Below are 19368 nucleotides of genomic sequence, written 5' to 3'. Positions count from 1 at the left end.
AGACATATTTGGAAACGTTGAAATGGGAAGTCCTACCCCACCCGCCGTACTCTCCAGACGTTGCACCTTCGGATTATCACTTGTTCCGATCAATGGCACACGGCCTGGCTGACCAACACTTCCAGTCTTATGAAGAAGTCGGAAAATGGATAGATTCGTGGATTACCTCAAAAGATGACCAGTTTTTTCGACGCGGGATTCGTGCATTGCCCAAAAGATGGGAGAAAGTAGTGGCCAGTGATGGACAATACTTTGAGTCATAACTTTATCTCCATTTTTTTACAATAAAGCCTCAAATTAAAAAAAAAACGGCGAGAGCAAAGTTGTACACCTAATAAAATAATACATTTATATAATTTCGGAATAGATGATGATTTTTTGGCGCCTAAAGCTAACACACTATTATAATATTTCAGAGGCCGCTTATTATTAATCTTAATAAAATTTTAGCCCACATGTATGTATGAATTGAATAAAATTAAGAAAATGTTTTTAAGAAATAATAGTTATAAATGCTGCGGTATCCCTACTCAATTTTTATAATATTTTAAATGTATAGCAAGAAGGTTTACAAAATACTATAAAATGGAACTACCTTCCAAATGGAAAATTTGTACGTTTAGAAACGATACGTTACCGAAATCTAAGGCGGATTCTGGCCTGAAACAACGAGTCAGCAAGAGTTTAAATAAGCAGATGCTTCAGCATCATTAGTCTCAAATCCGCCCCTAAATACGATAATGTCAAATGTACTTTGGATATAAACGTCGTGAAATCGACTATCATTAAACCGAATACTTGGTCTTTATGTATATCGTCATGGTGGACATGCGTGAAGTTTTGTAATTGCAGTACAAACAACATTTCTGACCACAAGAGGTTTTCATATGCTGTACGAGGTAATCCTCCAACTGATACACTCCGCCGCAATTCGAGCATTTATACTTTTCAAACCGCTTCAGATTCTCGAGTTTGCTTCTGTATGTCTTAATGTAGTCAATAGGATTACTATTGCCTGTAATCGAAATCACAATGAAAATTCGATTAATAATATAATTTTAACATTTAGTTTATGGTAGACAAAATAAGTGCAAAATTGCGTGTGCGATTGAGGAAGATTTTTTTCGTTCGAGAAGATAATCTTCCTCGTTATGCCGAAGCTAAAGAAATGTATCGTTCACTAAACCATCGCGTATACTTTACATCGCGTCTTGTTCTTCGTCTAGAATCGGGGATGAGCTCTCTACTGTATCGATATAAAGTTGATTTGGATATAGCGTATCTCTGTGCAGCTTTCTTCAGGGGCATCCGTCGACGACACAATCAATGGCCTTCATCATATTTTTCGAAATACGTTTCCGATACTTCCCGAGTCGAAAATATGTTTCAGAAGAGATAATTTCGAAAGTGGGAATTCCACGAGCGAACGTTTTTGAAGCGGACTTTTCTGGATCAATCGTTTCTAAACTGGCCGTTTCTGAAGCGAACAGTTTTAATTTTGACGTTTTTAAGGCAGGCACTTCAAAAGTTCGATTTACTGAATCGATCGTTTCTGAATCGGTTGTTTCTGAAGAGGGCGATCCTAATTTTATCCTTTTTAAACCACGCCTCACTAAAACAAACGTTCCTAAAGCTGCAGTTCCTGAAACACAAAGAAAATGCGAATAAAATACACGGTGCTTGCGCGGTCTCGGACACTGAAATGCAACGAATCCGATAGTTTTCTTCCGAGCGCGTTATTCTCTGTGGAGAAAGGCAATAATTGAAGGGAACCATCGATCAAATAAACAAGACGTTCGACAAATCAAAAAGAACTTTCGCACACTCACAGACAATTAAAAGAAACGTCTCTTCCACAGTGTAATTTTTTTTATTTGTCACAGTTCCAAGAAAATTAAGGAGAAAGAACATAGGTACCCAAGAGAAATCATACATCCTTCTCCTTTGTTCATTCGATCTCGTAATTAAGATTACAAGTTCCAAACAACGAATCTTTACGGATCCCAAGAAATCGACCATACAATTTCAAATGCAACATCAAGAGTTCCAGTCAATGAAATGACATGAATTTAACATGTAAGTTTGTGCATATCAAAACGATACATTTTCTGTATCTAAAACGGAAAAGTGACTTGTAGGATTGCTATCCTACAATGTAATTGAAATCATAATGACAATTCGAAGCAGATCTTATTCGTTCAAGAAGATAATCTTCCTCCATTATACCGAAGCTAAAGAATCGCCTCGTATTATTTAATAAACAATCGCGTATACTTTTTTCACTGCACTCTGTGCGTCTCTCGCATAGAATCGTGGATAAGCCTGTGATTACGTAAAATCGATTTGGGTATAGAATACACCTGCGGCTTTCCTCAGAGCGTTCATCCCGTGGGCGATAGCATCGAAGGCCTGCATCAGAATTATCGGGCGACGTTGTCCTACACTTACCACTTGGAAAACGCGTTTCAGAAGCGGATGTTCCAGGAGCGGGCGTCCTAAAAACGGACTTTCTGGAATCGATCGTTTCTAAGTCGGTCATTTCTAAATCAGACATGAAGATCATTTCTGAAGCAGGCGATTCTATTTTTAGCGTTTCCGAGATAAACGTGTCAGATGTGGACCTTCTTGAATTGCTTGTTTCTGAGTCGATCGTTTCTGAAGGGAACGGTTCTGATTGTATCATTTCGAAAACAAATGTTCCGGAAGCAGCCGTTCCTGAAACACAAAAGAAACGCGAATTAAATACGCTTGCGCGGACTTGAACACTAAGAGAACACCGAGTTGGACAAAGTCTTCCTCGCGCGTTATTGCATATTCATGGATAAAGGTAGACGAATAACAAAAGACCTTCGAACGGAGAAAAGTTAGACAAACAATAAATCATAACACTCATTCACTCGTTCACTCTGACAATTAAAAGAAACGTTTCTTCTGCTGTATTTTTTCATGCATTTATGCAATCCCGTATGAATTAAGGACAGATAACATGGATATCCTGGAAAAATCATACATTCTTTTCTCTTTTGTTCATTCGATCTCATAATTATGTTTACAAGTTGCAAATAACGAATCGTTATGGATTCTAAGAAATCGTTCATGTGATTTCACAAGCAATATTACGAGCCCCAGATAACGAAATAATATTCAACATATAAGTTCGTACATATAAAAATGATACGTTTCCTAAAGATTCTGGACCGAAGCAAAAGTTTCAGTAAAATTGTAGATAGATTGTAGATAGATTGCGTAGATAGTTTGTTGAAGGACATCAAAGTGGCCGTCAAATATTCCTATGTACAGAATGTTGCGTCAACATATTGAGCAGTATGCCACTGGTTATCACTGGAAAGGCATATGAGAAAATGAGAGCGCGCGTAATCGACCCGAATTCGCGTGCGCGCTCTCACTCATTCGTACGTGTTTTTACAACGACAACCCAACATATTACTCAATATGTAGATACAACACTCTATATATCATCGCCAAAAAAAATATATATTCACATAATGTTGGAGAGGGGAAAGGGGCAGGGCACGCAGATGGTGACTTTTCTAGTGCTAATATATCTTTTTAATATTTAGTGATTCCTCCTTGTATTCAGTAAAATTTCAACATGAATATATAAATTGAATTATATATATATATATCGGTTTACAACATTTTACGACGTCTTCCGACTCCCAGTCGTCATCTCTCTCTCTCTCTCTCTCTCTCTCTCTCTCTCTCTCTCTAATTTCCTTAACGATACTTTCTCTCCAACTTCTCCTTGGTCTACCATGTCTTCTTCGACTCGGCGATGTCCAGTTTAGTATCTATTTTGACAATCTATCCTCCGTCATCGTCCTCCGTACGTATCCGTACCACGTTAATTTTTTCATCTTGATATCGTCAACTATCATGTATTTTATTCTCATTATTATTTCTCTGATATTCTGTTGTTAGTCACTCTTTCTTTCCTTGATCTTCCAGCCGCTCTTCGTCAGAAATCCATTTCCGTAGTCATTAATATTTTTTTCCATTCTTCCTTTAATCTACCATATTTCACTGCTATACGTTATAATGCTTCATACTATCGTATTATATATTTATTGTTTATTTGCTTATTTTTTTATTTATTATTTGTACTTTTTGTGTATTTGTTTTTGATATTTTCTGATCCTATAGAATTCTATTCAGCATAGATATAGCCTTCCTTCCTTGTAAATTTATTTCTCTTATTACTTCGTCTAAGATGCCATTGTGTATAATTTTTAATCCTAAATATTGATATTCCTCACAGTGTCAGATCTGTTGTCCATCTTGCAATATCTTATTGTCCGCTTCCTATACATATACTTTCTGTCTTTGAGATATTTACCTATAAGCCCCATTTTTTGTACTCTTCTATGAGCTTTCGCGCCATGTATTCCAGATCGTCATGGTCTTGCGCTAACACTATTTGATCATCGGCAAAACATAATATGTAGTGTTTTATTGTTATTAAGCGGAATATCCATTCCTTCACATTTCCTCTTCCATGTTTTAAGAGCTTGTTCTAATTATATTTTGAAAAATGTGGGTGACGAACAACAACCCTGTTTGAGTCCTTTAGTTACATTTATGTTTTCTGACAGTTCGCTTTCTATTTTTATTTTGGCCTGTGTATGAGATTTGTGATAATATTACTCAATTCTAGTGCTTCCCAAAGGTGTTTAAGGGGGACACTATCGTACACTTCTTTGAGATCAACGTACAGCAGGTATATTTCTTAGTTCGTTTTCTTCTCTATTACTTGGGTTACGCAAAACAGGTGACCTACTGTGGATCTTCCAGCCCTGAAGCCTGCTTACTCCTCTTTTAAGTTTGTATATTCATGTACAATTATATTCCTTAACACTGTCCCATATATACGACTCAGTGAATTTGTGACGGCTATTCCTCTATAGTATTCACAGTTATCTTTGCTGCCTTTTTATGTATTGTTGAGATATAAGATATTTTCCACTCTGTGGAGATCTCGGCCCCATTTAGGTATTTTTGAAATAACTGAGTCAGTTATCCGAATAACCTCTTATTCCCATATTTTATTAATTTTAAAGAAATCTCACCAGGGCCTGAAGCTTTTCTGTTCTTTAATCCTTTATATATTTTTGTCACTTCTACTTCATTCAGTGTCTTATTGGGGAAGCTACTACCTGTACTTTGGTCTGTGTTTTCGTTGTCTTTAAAGTTAATTTTGTCCTCTATTAGTAAATGTTCAAAGTGGTTATTCTATATATTATTTTATTATATATATATTTTTCCATTGTGATCGGTGATATTATATCTCTTCTTTTTTCTTGTCGCAAGTTCTTGATCAGTCTCTAACTTTCTGTACTTTTCCTTCCACCTAATTATGTATTGAATTTGTTATAATTTCTTTCCTATGCTTCATTTTTCTTTTCTATTATTTTCTTCTAGACTCTAGTTTAGACTGTTTTGTATGCAATCATGTTTTCATTCTTTTTTGTGCATAAATATTTCTGATACTTTCGTCTTTTTTTCTGCTATCTCCTGTTCAACTTCTTGATCCCACTAATATAATTTTTTTATGTTTATTTGTTTCATAAAAACCTAAAGTTTCTTGTGCTGCCGAATGTATATAATTTTTTATATGGTTATATTGTTCTTCTGTTGCATTGAAGTCATTTCTTGTATTTAATTTATCATCCAATCTGTTTTTGCATAGATTTCTTACGCTTTCGTGCTCCAAGCTATCAAGATTATACTTTCTTTCCTGTGTTATCTTGTCTCGTTCTGTATCTTGTGGTTCTACTGCTTTTCTTGATGGGAACAGTTTGTTTTAAGGAAATGATGATCACTGCCACAGGAAGGTCCTCTGCGTCTCGTATTTTTATGTTTGTTCTTGTCGTAAATTGGTGTAATAATCTATAATAATCTATTATAGATCTGAGATTTCGCGTGTTTTGTGTCCACATATATTTATGTATGTCTTTATGTTGGTAGAAACCATTCAATATTTTTAAATTATTTTATTCACACACATGTTGATGAGACGTTCTCCATTATCGTTTATAGTGTCTCCTCCATATTGTCCCATAATCTTGCTGTGGATTTTTCTTCCGGTTCTTCCGTTTAGATCTCCGAGTAATATAATTTCTCTAAATGTATAAATTGAATTAAATTTGTCTATAAAAAATATTCATAAAACATTACATAAGGTTTCTATAACAAATTTATATTTTTAAATGACAAAAATAAATATTTATAAAATACTATAAAATAAGACTTATTTCTTATGGAAAACTAATGTTCCAACATAACTAATTTCAATTTCGCCTGTGGATACAATAATGTCGAATGTATTTTCAACGCAAATGTCATCATCACGAAACAGTCAGTCCTCATGCATCCTCATGCATCCTCATGCATCCTCTCTATGTAACACTTCGGGTTCACTTGCGGTCAGTCTTGTAGCCGCAGTACGGACAATATAACATTCCTCCGATCACAGAAATCTTTCACATGCTCCACGAGATAACGCTTCGACCGATATGACTTCCAGCAATTCCAGCACTTATATTTATCCTCAATCCGCTTCACTTGTTTAAGTCTGGTTTTCCAATTCGGGTTGCTTGTAGGATTGCTGCCTATCTATAATCATAATTACAATGAAAATTCGCTTAACAAAATAATCTTAACACTTTACCAGTAGGAAGCCTATTAATAGGCTTTATACTGACAGCTCCGATAGATAAAATGTTAATATCCAGTTTCGGTGCATGAAATAAATACAAAATGGTGTGATTGATCAAAGCAGATTTTATTCGTTTGGGAAGATAATCTTCGTCGTTATCCTAAAGCTAAAGAATCACCTCGTATCGTTTACCAAACCCACGCATATACTTTACATTTCCTTCTTCTTTTCCACATAGAATCGAGGATGAACTTTTTGCTGTATTACTGAACAATCAAATCGGACACGGAGTACATCTTCGTGGCATTCCTCAAAGACATCCCCCCCTTGATGGCATCAATGGCTTTTATCACGTTTTTGCGTGCCATGTATTGCAAATTCCGGGAACGCGTTTTGGAAGCGGACATTACGGAAAAGGATGTTTCAGAAACGGACGTTCCTGAAGCGTGCGCTCCTGAAGCGGATGGATCTAATTTTGATGTTTCTGATACCGACGTTCCTGAAGCGGGTGTTCCTGAAGCGACCGTTCCTGAAGCAACCATTCCTGAAACACAAAGGGAACGCGAATGAAATATATTTTCTTGCGCTGACTCGAACACTGAGAGGCGACAAGTCCGACAGAATCCTCTTCGTCGCACGATATTCTTCGCGGAAGAAGCTAGATGAATAATGAAAGACGAAACATCAATTGAATAATCAAGGCGCTCGACAAACGTCGTATGGAGGAAAATCTTCGCTCACTTCAAGCAGTTAAAGGGAACGTTTCTCATACTCTGTCTCTTTTCACACATTTATTGCAATTTCCTGTGAATTAAAGAAAGATAACATAGATACTCTGGGCAAATCATATATCCTACTCCTTCATTCAATCGATCTCGTAATTAAGATTGCAAGTTATAAACAATGAATTTTTGGAGTTAAGGATTCCAAGAAATTGTTTATACGATCGAGCAATATCATGAATGTCAAACAATGAAATGGTATGAATTCAACATGTACGTTCGTACGTACATAAACGATACGTTTTCTAAATATAAAGCGGGTTCTGTGCCGAAGCTGCAAGTTAGCAAGAGTTTGAGTAAAATGGGTAGACATTTTATTGAAGAACATCGAAATGGTTGTCAAATATTCCTAAGCACATGATCGTCAGAAATTTATATTTAAATAATCGGAAGGTGAATGGTGACTCTTCAAGGCCTAATGTTAATATACTGTTACAACATTTGAAAGGTCCTTTAATTACTTATAATATAATTTCAACATATATGATTAATAACATATATGATTATAAATTGAATTAAATTTCATACTTAATATATTGGATTACGAGAAGCCAAAGCATGGATATATGTTACAATACGATTTAAATATTAATATTATTTTGGAAGGATAGAATTGTTCAGCATGTATCAACGCACATGCTGAATATTCTCAAACATACGCAGCGAATCAAACGATTTTTTAGTAAAGTTATTAAAAATTTAGGTCTCCTATAAACCCTTACCCAATTGCTAAATTAATTAATAGGAAATTTTTTTATTCCATTGTCATGTTGCAAAAAATACTGCTAGGATAAGGGTTTTCTGAGGATTTTAATTTATAATAATATATTTATATATTTAATAATAATATAATTTATAATACTTTACTAGGACTTAAGGATCAGCTTAAGCGTGGAAAGTTGATTCGCCGATTACATTTATCTCAGAATATTCAGCATGTGCATCGTTCACGCTAAACAACATTATCTGCGCACAATAATATATTGATATTAACAATATTAATATTTAAATCGCACTATAACATATCCGTGCTTTGGCTCCTTATAGCCAAATATTGACATTCTTAATATTCTTTACCATCCTTCAGAAGCAATCTTACTTAATTTGAATTAAATTTGTTTATAAAAAAAATATGCATAAAAACAGTAAAATTTCTATGAAATTATAGTAATTTTAATTCATACAGAGAAATAAATATTTATAAAATATTATGAAATAGGGCCTTTTTCTAAGAGAAACTGATGCTCCAGCAAAATTAAATTCAACTTCGCCCCTGAATACAATAATGACGAATGTATTTTCGGCGTAAACGTCGATCATTACGAAACAGTCGATCTTCATACATTCGTGTGAATCCTCCTTATATGCGTCTTCAAGTTCCACTTGCGATTGGTCCTGTAACCGCAGTACGGGCAGCACTCCTGACCACAGAAGTCTCTCACATGTTGTACGAGGTGATGCTTCAACCGATACGACTTGCTGCAATTCCAGCATTTGTATCTACCCCCAATCTGCTCCATTTGGTTAAAACTGGGTTTCCAATTGAGGTGGCTTGTAGGATTACTGGTAAAGCCTGCAATCATAATCACAATGACAATTCGTTTAATATAATCCTGATATCCAGTTTCAGAGTATGAAATAAGTGCAAAATGGCGTGATCGATCGAAACAGTTCTTATTCGTTCGAGAAGATAATCTTCGACGTTACCCTGAAGCTAAAGAATCGCCCCGTATTCGCTTAAAGCCCATCTATATAGCTCGCAGAAAGTAAGACGCAAGACGCAGATCTCGAACGCAGACGTAAAATGACGCCCTTTGCATTTGCTGATCGTCATCTTGCGTCTGTGATTGCGATCTGCGTCTTGCGTTCCGCGAGCTATGTAGATAGAGCTTTACTAAACTCACGCGTATATTTGACATTTCGCAATACTTGTTATATACTTCACATTTCGGAAGCGCGTCTCGGAAACGGGTGGTTCTGATTTTGATGGTTCTGATGCAGGCTTTCTTGCAGCAGCGAATACCTGAAACACGCGAATAAAGTACATCGTATTTGCGCGGATTCCGCGTACATTTGGTGAGGGGAGTGGGGGAGGAGGGGAGAGGTGACAAGTCCGACAGAATTCTCTTCCTCGCGCGATATTTTTCGTGGGGGAAAGTTGACGAATAATTAAAGACGAACCATCGATCGAATAATCGTGGGCACTTGACAAACATCAAATCGAAAAGAAACTCCGCTCGTTTCAGACAATTAAAAGGAACGTCGCTCCCACTCTCTCTTTCATGCATTTATTATAATTGCGTGTGAATTAAGGAGAAAGAACATTCGCATATCCTGGCAAAATCGCATTTTGCTCCTTCGTACATTCGATCTCGCAATTAACATTACGAGTTGCAAACAACGGGACGGTATGAATTCAACATGTAAATTTGTACTTACAAAAACGATATGTTACCTAAATCGAAAACGGATTCTGAGCCGAAGCAACGAGTCACAGCAGAGGAGATTTGAGTAAAATGCGAAGACATTTTATTGAAGAACATCAAAGTGTCTGTCAAATATTTTTGTACATGACATGATCACTAAAAATAATGTATTCAAATAATGTCGGTTGGAGAGGGGGAAGGGGGGGAGGGGGAGGCGGAAGACGAATGACTTTCCGGGGCCTGAGATGCTAATACGCTATTATAATATTTGAGGAGTCCCTTATAATCGTTCATAATAAAACATTAGCATACATGAATACACAAATTAAAAAAAAAATTTGTTTATCAAAGAAAAAATATTCATAAAAACGTTTCTATAAAATTTATATGATATGTTGAAAATTTGTAGAAACAAATATTGATACAATACTAGTAAATTAGGGTCCCCTTCAGATGGGAAGCTGAATGCTTAACTAGATTCAATTTCGCCCTAAGATACGATAATGTCGAGAGTACTTTCGGCGTAAAAGTCATCACGAAGCAGTCGATCCTCATGCATCCGGGTGGATCCTCTTTATGTGCGACTTCAGGTTCCACTTGCGATTGCTCTTGTAGATGCAGAACGGACAGCATTCCGCCTTCTTCTGACCACAGGAGGCTCTCACGTGCTCTACGAGGTGATGCTTCCATCGATACGACTTGCTGCATTTCGAGCACTTATACCTACCCGCGGCCTGATCCACATGTCTAAGTCTGCTTTTCCGACTGACGTAGCTTGTAGAATTGCCGGTGGTGCCTGTAATCGGGACCCGATAAGCCTCCCAGGCGACAAGCCGACCTGAAACACAAAGGCCGTCACGTCATTTACATGTTGAAAATACCGAAGTTGCGAAAGAAAGAGAGAGAGAGAGAGAGAGAGAGAGAACAGAGGCTCGAGTGAGCCTCGGATATGACTTTGAGAGAGATCCGCTTTACTTAAATTAGTAATTTACGTCTAAACAACATACGACAAACATTGACATTCTCTCGCAGTACGTTTCATACCTATACATGGTCGGAACCTGGAACTAGTCTGCCGCGTCCGCGGTATTCCTCACCGCTTCAGGTGTGTAACAATGAACAAAAAGAAAAACCATGAAAGATACGTTGTCGTTAATAATTATCGACGCAACTTTCGATCTGTAACGGAGAGGACAGGAAGAAAATGATGCGGAAAGGATCGAAGAAACTTGGAGGACTTGGATTCTCGCGCGGGACAAGTTGAGATATGCACTCAATCGATACCTTGGATAACTACGGTAATTTGTATAATAATCAGCCGTTGTAATCAAGGGAAAAAACGTCAACCAAAAGAATAAAATTCAAATCACGGTGATCTCGAAAGTATAAAGATTATATGAAAGAATTGAAAAGGGGAGAAAGATAATAATTGCTGGAGGTTAAAAACAAACAATGCAGAATTGTCACCGAACCAAAACTCTCGACCGATGAAACAAAGACACTTTTCGATCTTCCCACGCACACGAGACCGCGAACAAGATTCGTCACGCGCATAGAAACGCAAAGATAGAAGGATGCATTGCGAAGAACATTCTCCTGGCTGCGAATATGTACACAGGTATTTATTTAGAAAGCAAACGAATGCGAAACATCGTTACACAAACACTTAATCGCTGCGCGGCGCGGCGCAGCCGATGCGACGTGTGATTCAATCGATCTATGGATCTATCGATCTACTGATCTATCGACTGCATAAAGTACATTAGCGGTACGTCTCGTAGACAGGTTCGCACATTTTCCGTTTTTTTCGTTTCTCGTCTGCCGAATGTACGTGATCATTCGCGTGTGTGATAATGAATTTTGCAAGAATAAGGATAATACGGCGAGACGGAGAGAGAAAAAGATAAGACAAAGAGAGAGAGAGAAAGAGAAATAAGTGAGAAAAAGTTAAAAAAAAAATTAGAGAGAGAGAGAGAGCACCGATTCGAGTTTTCTCGCTGGCACGATTATGTGAATCTTGGTTTCCTCAATATACGTCGAACGTTTTTCACGAACCTCCGCACCTGTACCTTCTTCTTCTTCTTCTTCTTCTGTTTACGAGGCTTTTACGTAAGATACGCTTTCTTTACATTTAATCAGCTGAAACGTTTATCTCGAAAAATGTTATTTTGCTCCTATGTTACGAAATGTGTCATAGTCAGAAATCTTTTCCTCAAATTTCGATAAGTGATTAATGTGATTTATGGGACGATATAGCGCTTCGAATGTGTATGTGTTCAACTATAAATCATCTACGGTCTACGTCAATATCGCTTTCGTCGCGTGTCTCATTATTGCACGTCGTCGTAAAAACAGTCCGTAAAACGAAAACCGGGTGGTGTCGTGCGCGGTACAAAGCTCTAATATACCGATGACTTTACGTTAGATGAAGTCGTGTGTATCGTAAAAGAGGCCACGGATGCTGCGCATGCTTATTGCCTACCATAATTATGACTTATTGTAAAAGAAATTACTGACTGTTCTGAGATACGTTCAATTGTCGGTATGTCGTTAAGTGTAAGTAAATGTCGTCTCTATAAGATCCGCTACACCACATGGCTAAGTGTAGTTTTGGAGCTAGCGTAATTTACAGTCAAATTGCACTATGTTCGAGCAGTCTCTATGATGCACGATAATCGACAGTCAAGGACATATTGCTAATCGCGTTAAAAAATGACTCCATCGACAACATACCCCTAAGTTTACGGCTCCACCCGCCCCTTAAATATATCGAGTTAACTTCACGATCATTATATACTTTTTCGATGATCGCCGTCCTCCAGTACATCCCTCGGCAGCTATTCTTATAGTTATGTTACGCGTAATGTCTCGTTCTCTAGGTAGTAATCAGACTTTTCTTTCACACTTTACACACACGTACACACAGGCGCATACACTGACATACACGCACACATCCACGCACACAACCACACATCTGCATACGTACGCACACGCGCGACGCACGCAGTGACGTCGGTGATACAAATTTGTAAGTTTAGCAATTTCAAGTGTTACTAACCGTACCGATGATGAAGTGCTTCTTTTTTTTTTCGGCGACAATACTTCAGCGTAAGTAGAAAAATCACCGGCAAGAACAACGTATTTGTTTCGAATGTATACCACTTGTAGAGATATAATAACAAAACTATGTCTCAAGAACTTCCCACGAAAAATTAGTGAATCCTGCTTCTGCGCTGGAGTATGAATATTTTCTCGACGAACAAACTTCTTCGATAGAGTAAGAGACTTTTAATCTCGACGCGAATATACCTAGATCTCACTTAACCAAAAATATGATTAAAAAGAAGAAAGATCTATTTATACTTATAATCGTATGCGTTGCTTTTTTTCATTGATATCAAGAGAAAATCCTACACAAACGCAGCACATTTTGTGCGTCATAATATACAAGAATATCAATATCGTGTTATTTCCGAACCGCAGCTTGAAAAAAAAAGTCGGTTCGCCTGAAATCTTACGAAAGAAACAGCCGTTAGACTAGATTTTGTTCGTTCAATTAAGCTTAATTACATCCTACAAATTTAGTTCCTCGATCCTCAAGATTTCCGCAAACGAAAGGCGAAAGGTACCTTAACACTCTCAGAAAATAGTCTGAAATAATGTCTGAAAGAATATTACGATAGACAGTCTGAAAATAAACAAAAGAAGAAGCCGACGAACGCGGCGAGTGCAAACTTATAAGCTAGAACAGTCGCAGATCGCTCTTGGAGAATCTGGAACGCCAATGATGACAACGATGACGACGACGTCACACGAAGTCTATAATACGACACTTGGATCATACGAGTCATTGATATGATGTGTCATATTATAACAATACGGCGTCTTACGCGTCCGTTACTTCGACGGTTTAAAAGCAATCAGACATAAATGCTGTACACAATCGGCCCTCGGTTAGCGCAGTCGTGCGAGAGCTACCTGTTCTTCCGTTTCCCCTTAGCATTCGCTCGACCGCGCGAACTTCCCGTCGAATATGACCGGTTAGCATGGCACACTACGTGAGGACGTTCCCCGCAGGGTTTACGGATATTATCCAACTATCGGATGACTTAATTACCAACGAGCACGCGTCGAAGGGCTACTTCCAGCTAGAGAGGACACACGATCGTGCTCGTCGGCCGATCGCGACAACTTCGAGCGCACTCGCTGCCCGTGGTAGTGGTGATGATGCTCGAGCGGAGAGACGTTCGCCGTTACGGAAGAATCGCAGACGTCGGCCGGCGAGTGTCGCTCTCTCCCCCCTCTCTCTCAGCGCGCTGCCTACTTGATGTTGTGCACCGAGAGCAGGTGTTTGAGGAAGCTCGCTTCAATCCTCGATCTGTACGGGCAGTATTGGCAGGAAAAGTGCGTCTCGAAAGTGACCATGCCGCAACCCATCTTCAGGTGCTTCCGCAGATTCGACGCCCACGAGTACATCTGGCCGCAGCGGGGGCAGACGTGCAGCCGCGGCCTCACGATCGGAAAGAGGGGCGCATCTGAAAAGAGAGATCCGTTAGAGCGCGATCACGGAGGATCGCGAGAGAAGATCGGGCCTCCCCCTCAAGAGGGCTTCTCTGTGTTTCTTAGCTTTTCTGTTTTCTTTTTTTCTTTTCTTTCGTCTCTCGCGAGAGACGAGCGCGAGCGATCATGAGGTGCAAGCGTCGAATGCAACCAAGGTAGGTAGTCTCTATACATCGAAGCGCATGCTTGGGACAAGTCGGGAATGGATCCTCCTCGGAACGAACGGTTTCTCTCAGCGAGACTTCGGCGCTCTTCGAGCATCGCACCGAAAATTGTCCGGGACGAGAGAGACGTCCCCGGATTTGGCATGCTCCCAGAAGTATACTTCCCGAACATTGACGGACGATATAAAAGGCTACGACGACGAAATCTACATAAGGATACGACGATCTCTCCAGAGCGGAGAGAGAAGAAGAAGAAGAAGAAGAAGAAGAGAGAGAGAGAGAGAGAGTAAGAGAAAAGGGGGCGTGATTATTTGCGAGAAATCCACGGCTGATCGTCGTCCTCGAAGGGCGCTTCTTCGGTCTCGGGGAAGGACGCTTACTTACTCCCTGATGAAAGGCACACCTGTTTACCTGCCGACAGCTGCGACCTGAAACAGAGCAATCTACCGAGAAAACTACGCGAGAGTCGCGAGGAGGTCATCATAGGTAGGAGGGAGATAATGATCGTAGGTGTTGCGCAGCAGACGTGTATTTTATTTGAGATATGACTTGACAGGCACGCGGGATCGATCGAGGTCACGGACCGGCGTCGCATCGCACAGTGGACGAAATTTGAAAGAAAAAAGGGCAATAAATCACTAATTAAAGAAATAATCAAAAACATAAGAACAAAAAACTAATTAACAAAAAACAATCGAAACACGTATTAAATATGTTTTAATTAAAAATAACAATGAATTCTGTAATTTTCTGTTACGCAATGTATATTTCAGAATAAGAATCACTAAAAATATTAAATAAATAAATAGATTTGAGCAACATATCTCGCAGAACCCCTGACACGGTGAAATTCTAAACTAATCAATCTTCTTTACTTTCTAAAAACCGTTCGAAGCAAGCTTTGAAATATGTATAAAACAACTGATTAGTACATTTTTCGACGTCACAACATTTAAACTAATATGAAATTTAATGACGCGACGATAACATATAAAAATCAGAGATTTCATGATTTTAGCGAAAAAGTACTCTTTTCCTCTTTTCTTTGTAACTTCGCCTACTGTGCGTCGTGTCATGCAAGCCTCAGTGCATGTCTATCTTGTGCTTGCAGAACAAGTGCCTCTTCAGGTTGCCTTTGAAGTTCGACTTGTAGTCGCAGACGGTGCAGTGAAAGTTGGGCGGCTTGCCGCACGCCATTTTCTGGTGGAGACGCAGACTCGACGGCCAGGCGAAGTGTCGTCCGCACCATTGGCACGTGAACTTGGTACCTGAAACAGAAATATTAGTCAGCGAGAAAACCCCTTCGTAATTGGCAGGGACCGGAGAATACCCCCATAATGCGAACGAGGACACCTTCCAGCGGGTTGCGGGTCTTTTTCTATCTGCGAGACACGCGGCGAGTGCGCGATAAGGAACGTCTCTGTTATGCCTTCACGCCTTCAATAGACTTTATCGTGGTCTCTACCGTCGTAAATTCACATTTGTTTGTGCTTTCAAAGTTCAACGGGTTCGCACATATTTTTTAACAAACACTATACATTCTCTGCTTTGTTTGTTGGATGTGCGGAGCGCTTCGTACTGCGAACCATGAGCAGGCGAAGATAATGAGATGAAAATCCAGATAACGGATAACTTAGAGAAGCACCGTACAACTACCTGTGATTATTGATGATTGAATCGTGCGAGTCTTCAAGGAGAATCAATTTGACGAGCTAATCCCATCGCGGACGATTCAAAGCCATACGAGTCTGCGATAAATGTAAGAAAAGCACTTTCGGGATTGCATCAAGTTGTTCGATAAATTTGTATAGAGATCATCTTCACGAACAATTCAAAGCCGATTCTTTTACAGTTAAGCGCAACTTTAATTTTTTTTGTTTTTTTTTCATGATAGGCGTCACGAAAAAAAAACAATCAATACATTAAAAATAACATAGTATAATAAATAATAAGGTTATGCTCAAAAGTAGCAACCTTGAATCCTTCGGAAGAAATCTTCACGAACTTATTAAACAATCCGATATTTGGTAATTTATTCGATCAAGGTGCAACGTCGCTGGGGTGAAGTTGGGATAAGTTTTATTCACATGAAGCGCGAATGTTTCTTCTCAACGATGACTTGTTGTTCAACTTCCGTTTGGAGCTACGTTGACTTTGCAAGATATCGTGCGCTCCACATCCGTAGCATCGATAAGTCCGTCCTGAAAATATCATCGTCAGGTATCGATTAGCGACAAGAATGATTTCGTAGTCGATCTCTTCGGTTCGCGCGGGAGCTTGCGGGGAAATTGAGCGAGAGACAATGATGACGCACTGTATCTGTGAACTCTTTTAATATTGCCGTTACCAAATGGTAAGGTTTACAAAGATTCGTAATAATAAATACGTCTGCAAGCAGCACTTCATGTTACCAATCCGCGATTGCTTTAACCAACAATAAAGATGCCAATAAACTACAACAAACATTTTCGTTCGAGGTCAAATACGAATGCGTATAAAGAACACGAGTGTGCAGTTAACAATTAGTGCGTACGTCGCCGGTTGACGACCAGGCCGGAGATTAGAGATGTCACTTGAGATTAATATGATGGATCTTGAGGATGTGCTTGTGCAAGCATCTCTTGTACCTGGTACGATGCGGGCAGTAAGGACAGCACTCCTGCGGATCCTTGCCGCACTCGATCTTCAGGTGGGTCTTCATGTTCCTCAGCCAGCGATAGCTATTGCCGCATCTTGGGCACGTAAAACAACCAGGTTCCTTGTCGAGGTTCAGTCTGTGGGGAGGATTAGAATTGTACACGGCCTTGGACCGTCTAGTGATCTGGTTTGGATGATACTGATACTGATACTGATCCGACCACGCTACTGCCCCTGCAAGAAGATAAAATGTAACAGTTAGTAAGTGACCACGGAGATTTCAAGACGAGCGAGTCTCAGAGAGTCCAACTCGTGGGAGCTTTCAATCGCGTTTATGTCGCGGCATTGGGAACATACCGTTCGTGGGTATGTTAATGACTCGTCCCTTATACCTGTCGTGAAACACTTAATTGGACGCCGAATGGTTTATTCTATTTCTCACGTTGTGATCGGACACGTTGCGGACTTGTGTGGGATATTATTCACATAAGCACGTGAAAAAGAATCGTTCCACTTTATATTTATTTATATAAATAACTTACGAAATACTTACAGTTGCATAAACAGTAATATTCAATGTAGTATATAAAAACAGGAAGTAAATGAAGACAAACGTTTCGCATTTTGCCGAAGCTTCAGTTCAATCGAGATAAAGAGAAGGTAAGATCAGTTTGAGATGAAACTCGGAAGAAAAAATCGCCGCCGCCGTATAATAAACACATCGTTCTACACAAACACGCTCTAATCCTAATGATCCTGATATCCTAATAAATTCTAAGAATCCTCATATAAAGACAACCCGACACCAAATATTTTGGTTCGCGTAGTTAACTGAAAGAATAATCAATAACTAATTAATTGCTCAAAGGGAAGAGCGGAATTGATTTAATGATACGTTATTTGCATGTGACAGAATTTCGCGTGAAATCGTGTATACAACACAGATCTCACAGTTGCGATTTGGCATCGAATCCTAGTTTCCTAGATTCGCGAATCATTCAAAATATACTACATAGCACAGGTTCACGCAATACTCTACATAGTTGTGCAAAGACAACAGCTGCGTTCAGTAAAAAATGAAGCTCCAGTGAACGCTTAAGTGATTATCGTCTGTGACTAGAGTGTTATTTTAGGTTCTTGATAGATCCAGAAGAATGTGTACCGATCAGAAGCAATAATCATTCAGCGCTCACTGAACTATTTTCTCTGATGAACGCAGATAATGGGCGCGTTCAGAAAAATATTTATTTTACAACTGTTGGAAATTTCCTATGTTGAGATTGAATTATTCCTCTTCAATAAACACATTATCCAAAATCGTCGTATAAAGCATCTTTAAGACGTGCCTTTAAGACGCTTTAAAACCATCTTAAAGACGTTTTATGCATCGATTTTGGACGTTGTGCTCACTGGATCTAAATCTAAAAGAATAATCCTTTTTCAGCCCTGAAAACTTCCACTAGTTGCAAAATAAATGTTTCGCTGAGCGTGGCCAATGCTTGCGTTCGGCAGGAAAAGCAACTTAGTAAGCGCTCTGCGATTATTTGGAAAAAAATTTTCTATATATAATTAGATACACACAAAATTATATATAATTATATAATTATATGTAATTATATTATACATAATTATATATAATTATATATAAGGCGTCATACATAGAATATGTCCATGTACAAAAATATATAATTATCAAGGTTGGGAAATAACGCGTTACTTGTAACGTCGTTATCGTTACTTTTCTTTAATGATGACTTACTAACGACGTTATATTTTCTCACTAATAACGGTATAACGTGTTATATTTTTGGATAACGATAACGAATATAATCATTACATTTATCGTTATTTTGCACACATACAATATATATGTATATAAAACGAGTAGAAGCGAATCCTAAAATAAAATCTTCAAAACTTGATGAAATTATAACGTTACTTCTCAAGTAATGATAATAGTAACAAGTTATTTTTCAAAAATAACCTTCTCAATTCTGATAATTATAAATAAAGTGGTAGCATAGTTATATATGATTATAAATAAATAAATATATATATATATATATTTATGTATTTATTTGTTTATTTATTTATTTATTTATAATATATATATATATATATAT

The 19368-nt window shown here is 38.4% G+C and overlaps 1 protein-coding gene across 6 annotated transcripts in view; it reads right to left on the bottom strand.

The window, feature by feature from the left end:
* Positions 1-10696, bottom strand: part of LOC106744502 (zinc finger Y-chromosomal protein 1-like) — a 19553-nt gene extending 8857 nt beyond the window's left edge. For 2 of the 6 annotated variants that reach the window (XR_001374453.1, XM_014619347.1), the window contains exons 1-2: positions 8802-8885; positions 2449-2715 (exon numbers count right to left, since the gene is read on the bottom strand). Coding sequence is in view for 5 of the 6 variants with exons in the window: in XM_014619347.1 (XP_014474833.1) it covers positions 2449-2683 (235 nt within the window). In the remaining variant the exon portion in view is untranslated. Of the gene's footprint in view, positions 1-2448; positions 2716-6805; positions 7221-8801; positions 9032-9387; positions 9482-10358 lie in introns of those variants that run through there. The other 4 variants (XM_014619376.1, XM_014619383.1, XM_014619358.1 and 1 more) reach the window with 4 other exon arrangements.
* Positions 10697-19368: the final 8672 nt, after the last annotated feature.

The sequence above is a fragment of the Dinoponera quadriceps genome, unplaced genomic scaffold (genome assembly GCF_001313825.1).
Source record: "Dinoponera quadriceps isolate SergipeBrazil2010 unplaced genomic scaffold, ASM131382v1 scaffold18, whole genome shotgun sequence".
Lineage (NCBI taxonomy): Eukaryota > Metazoa > Arthropoda > Insecta > Hymenoptera > Formicidae > Dinoponera > Dinoponera quadriceps.
Note: the sequence above shows the minus strand (reverse complement) of the source record. Positions and strands in the feature narration are given on the sequence as shown.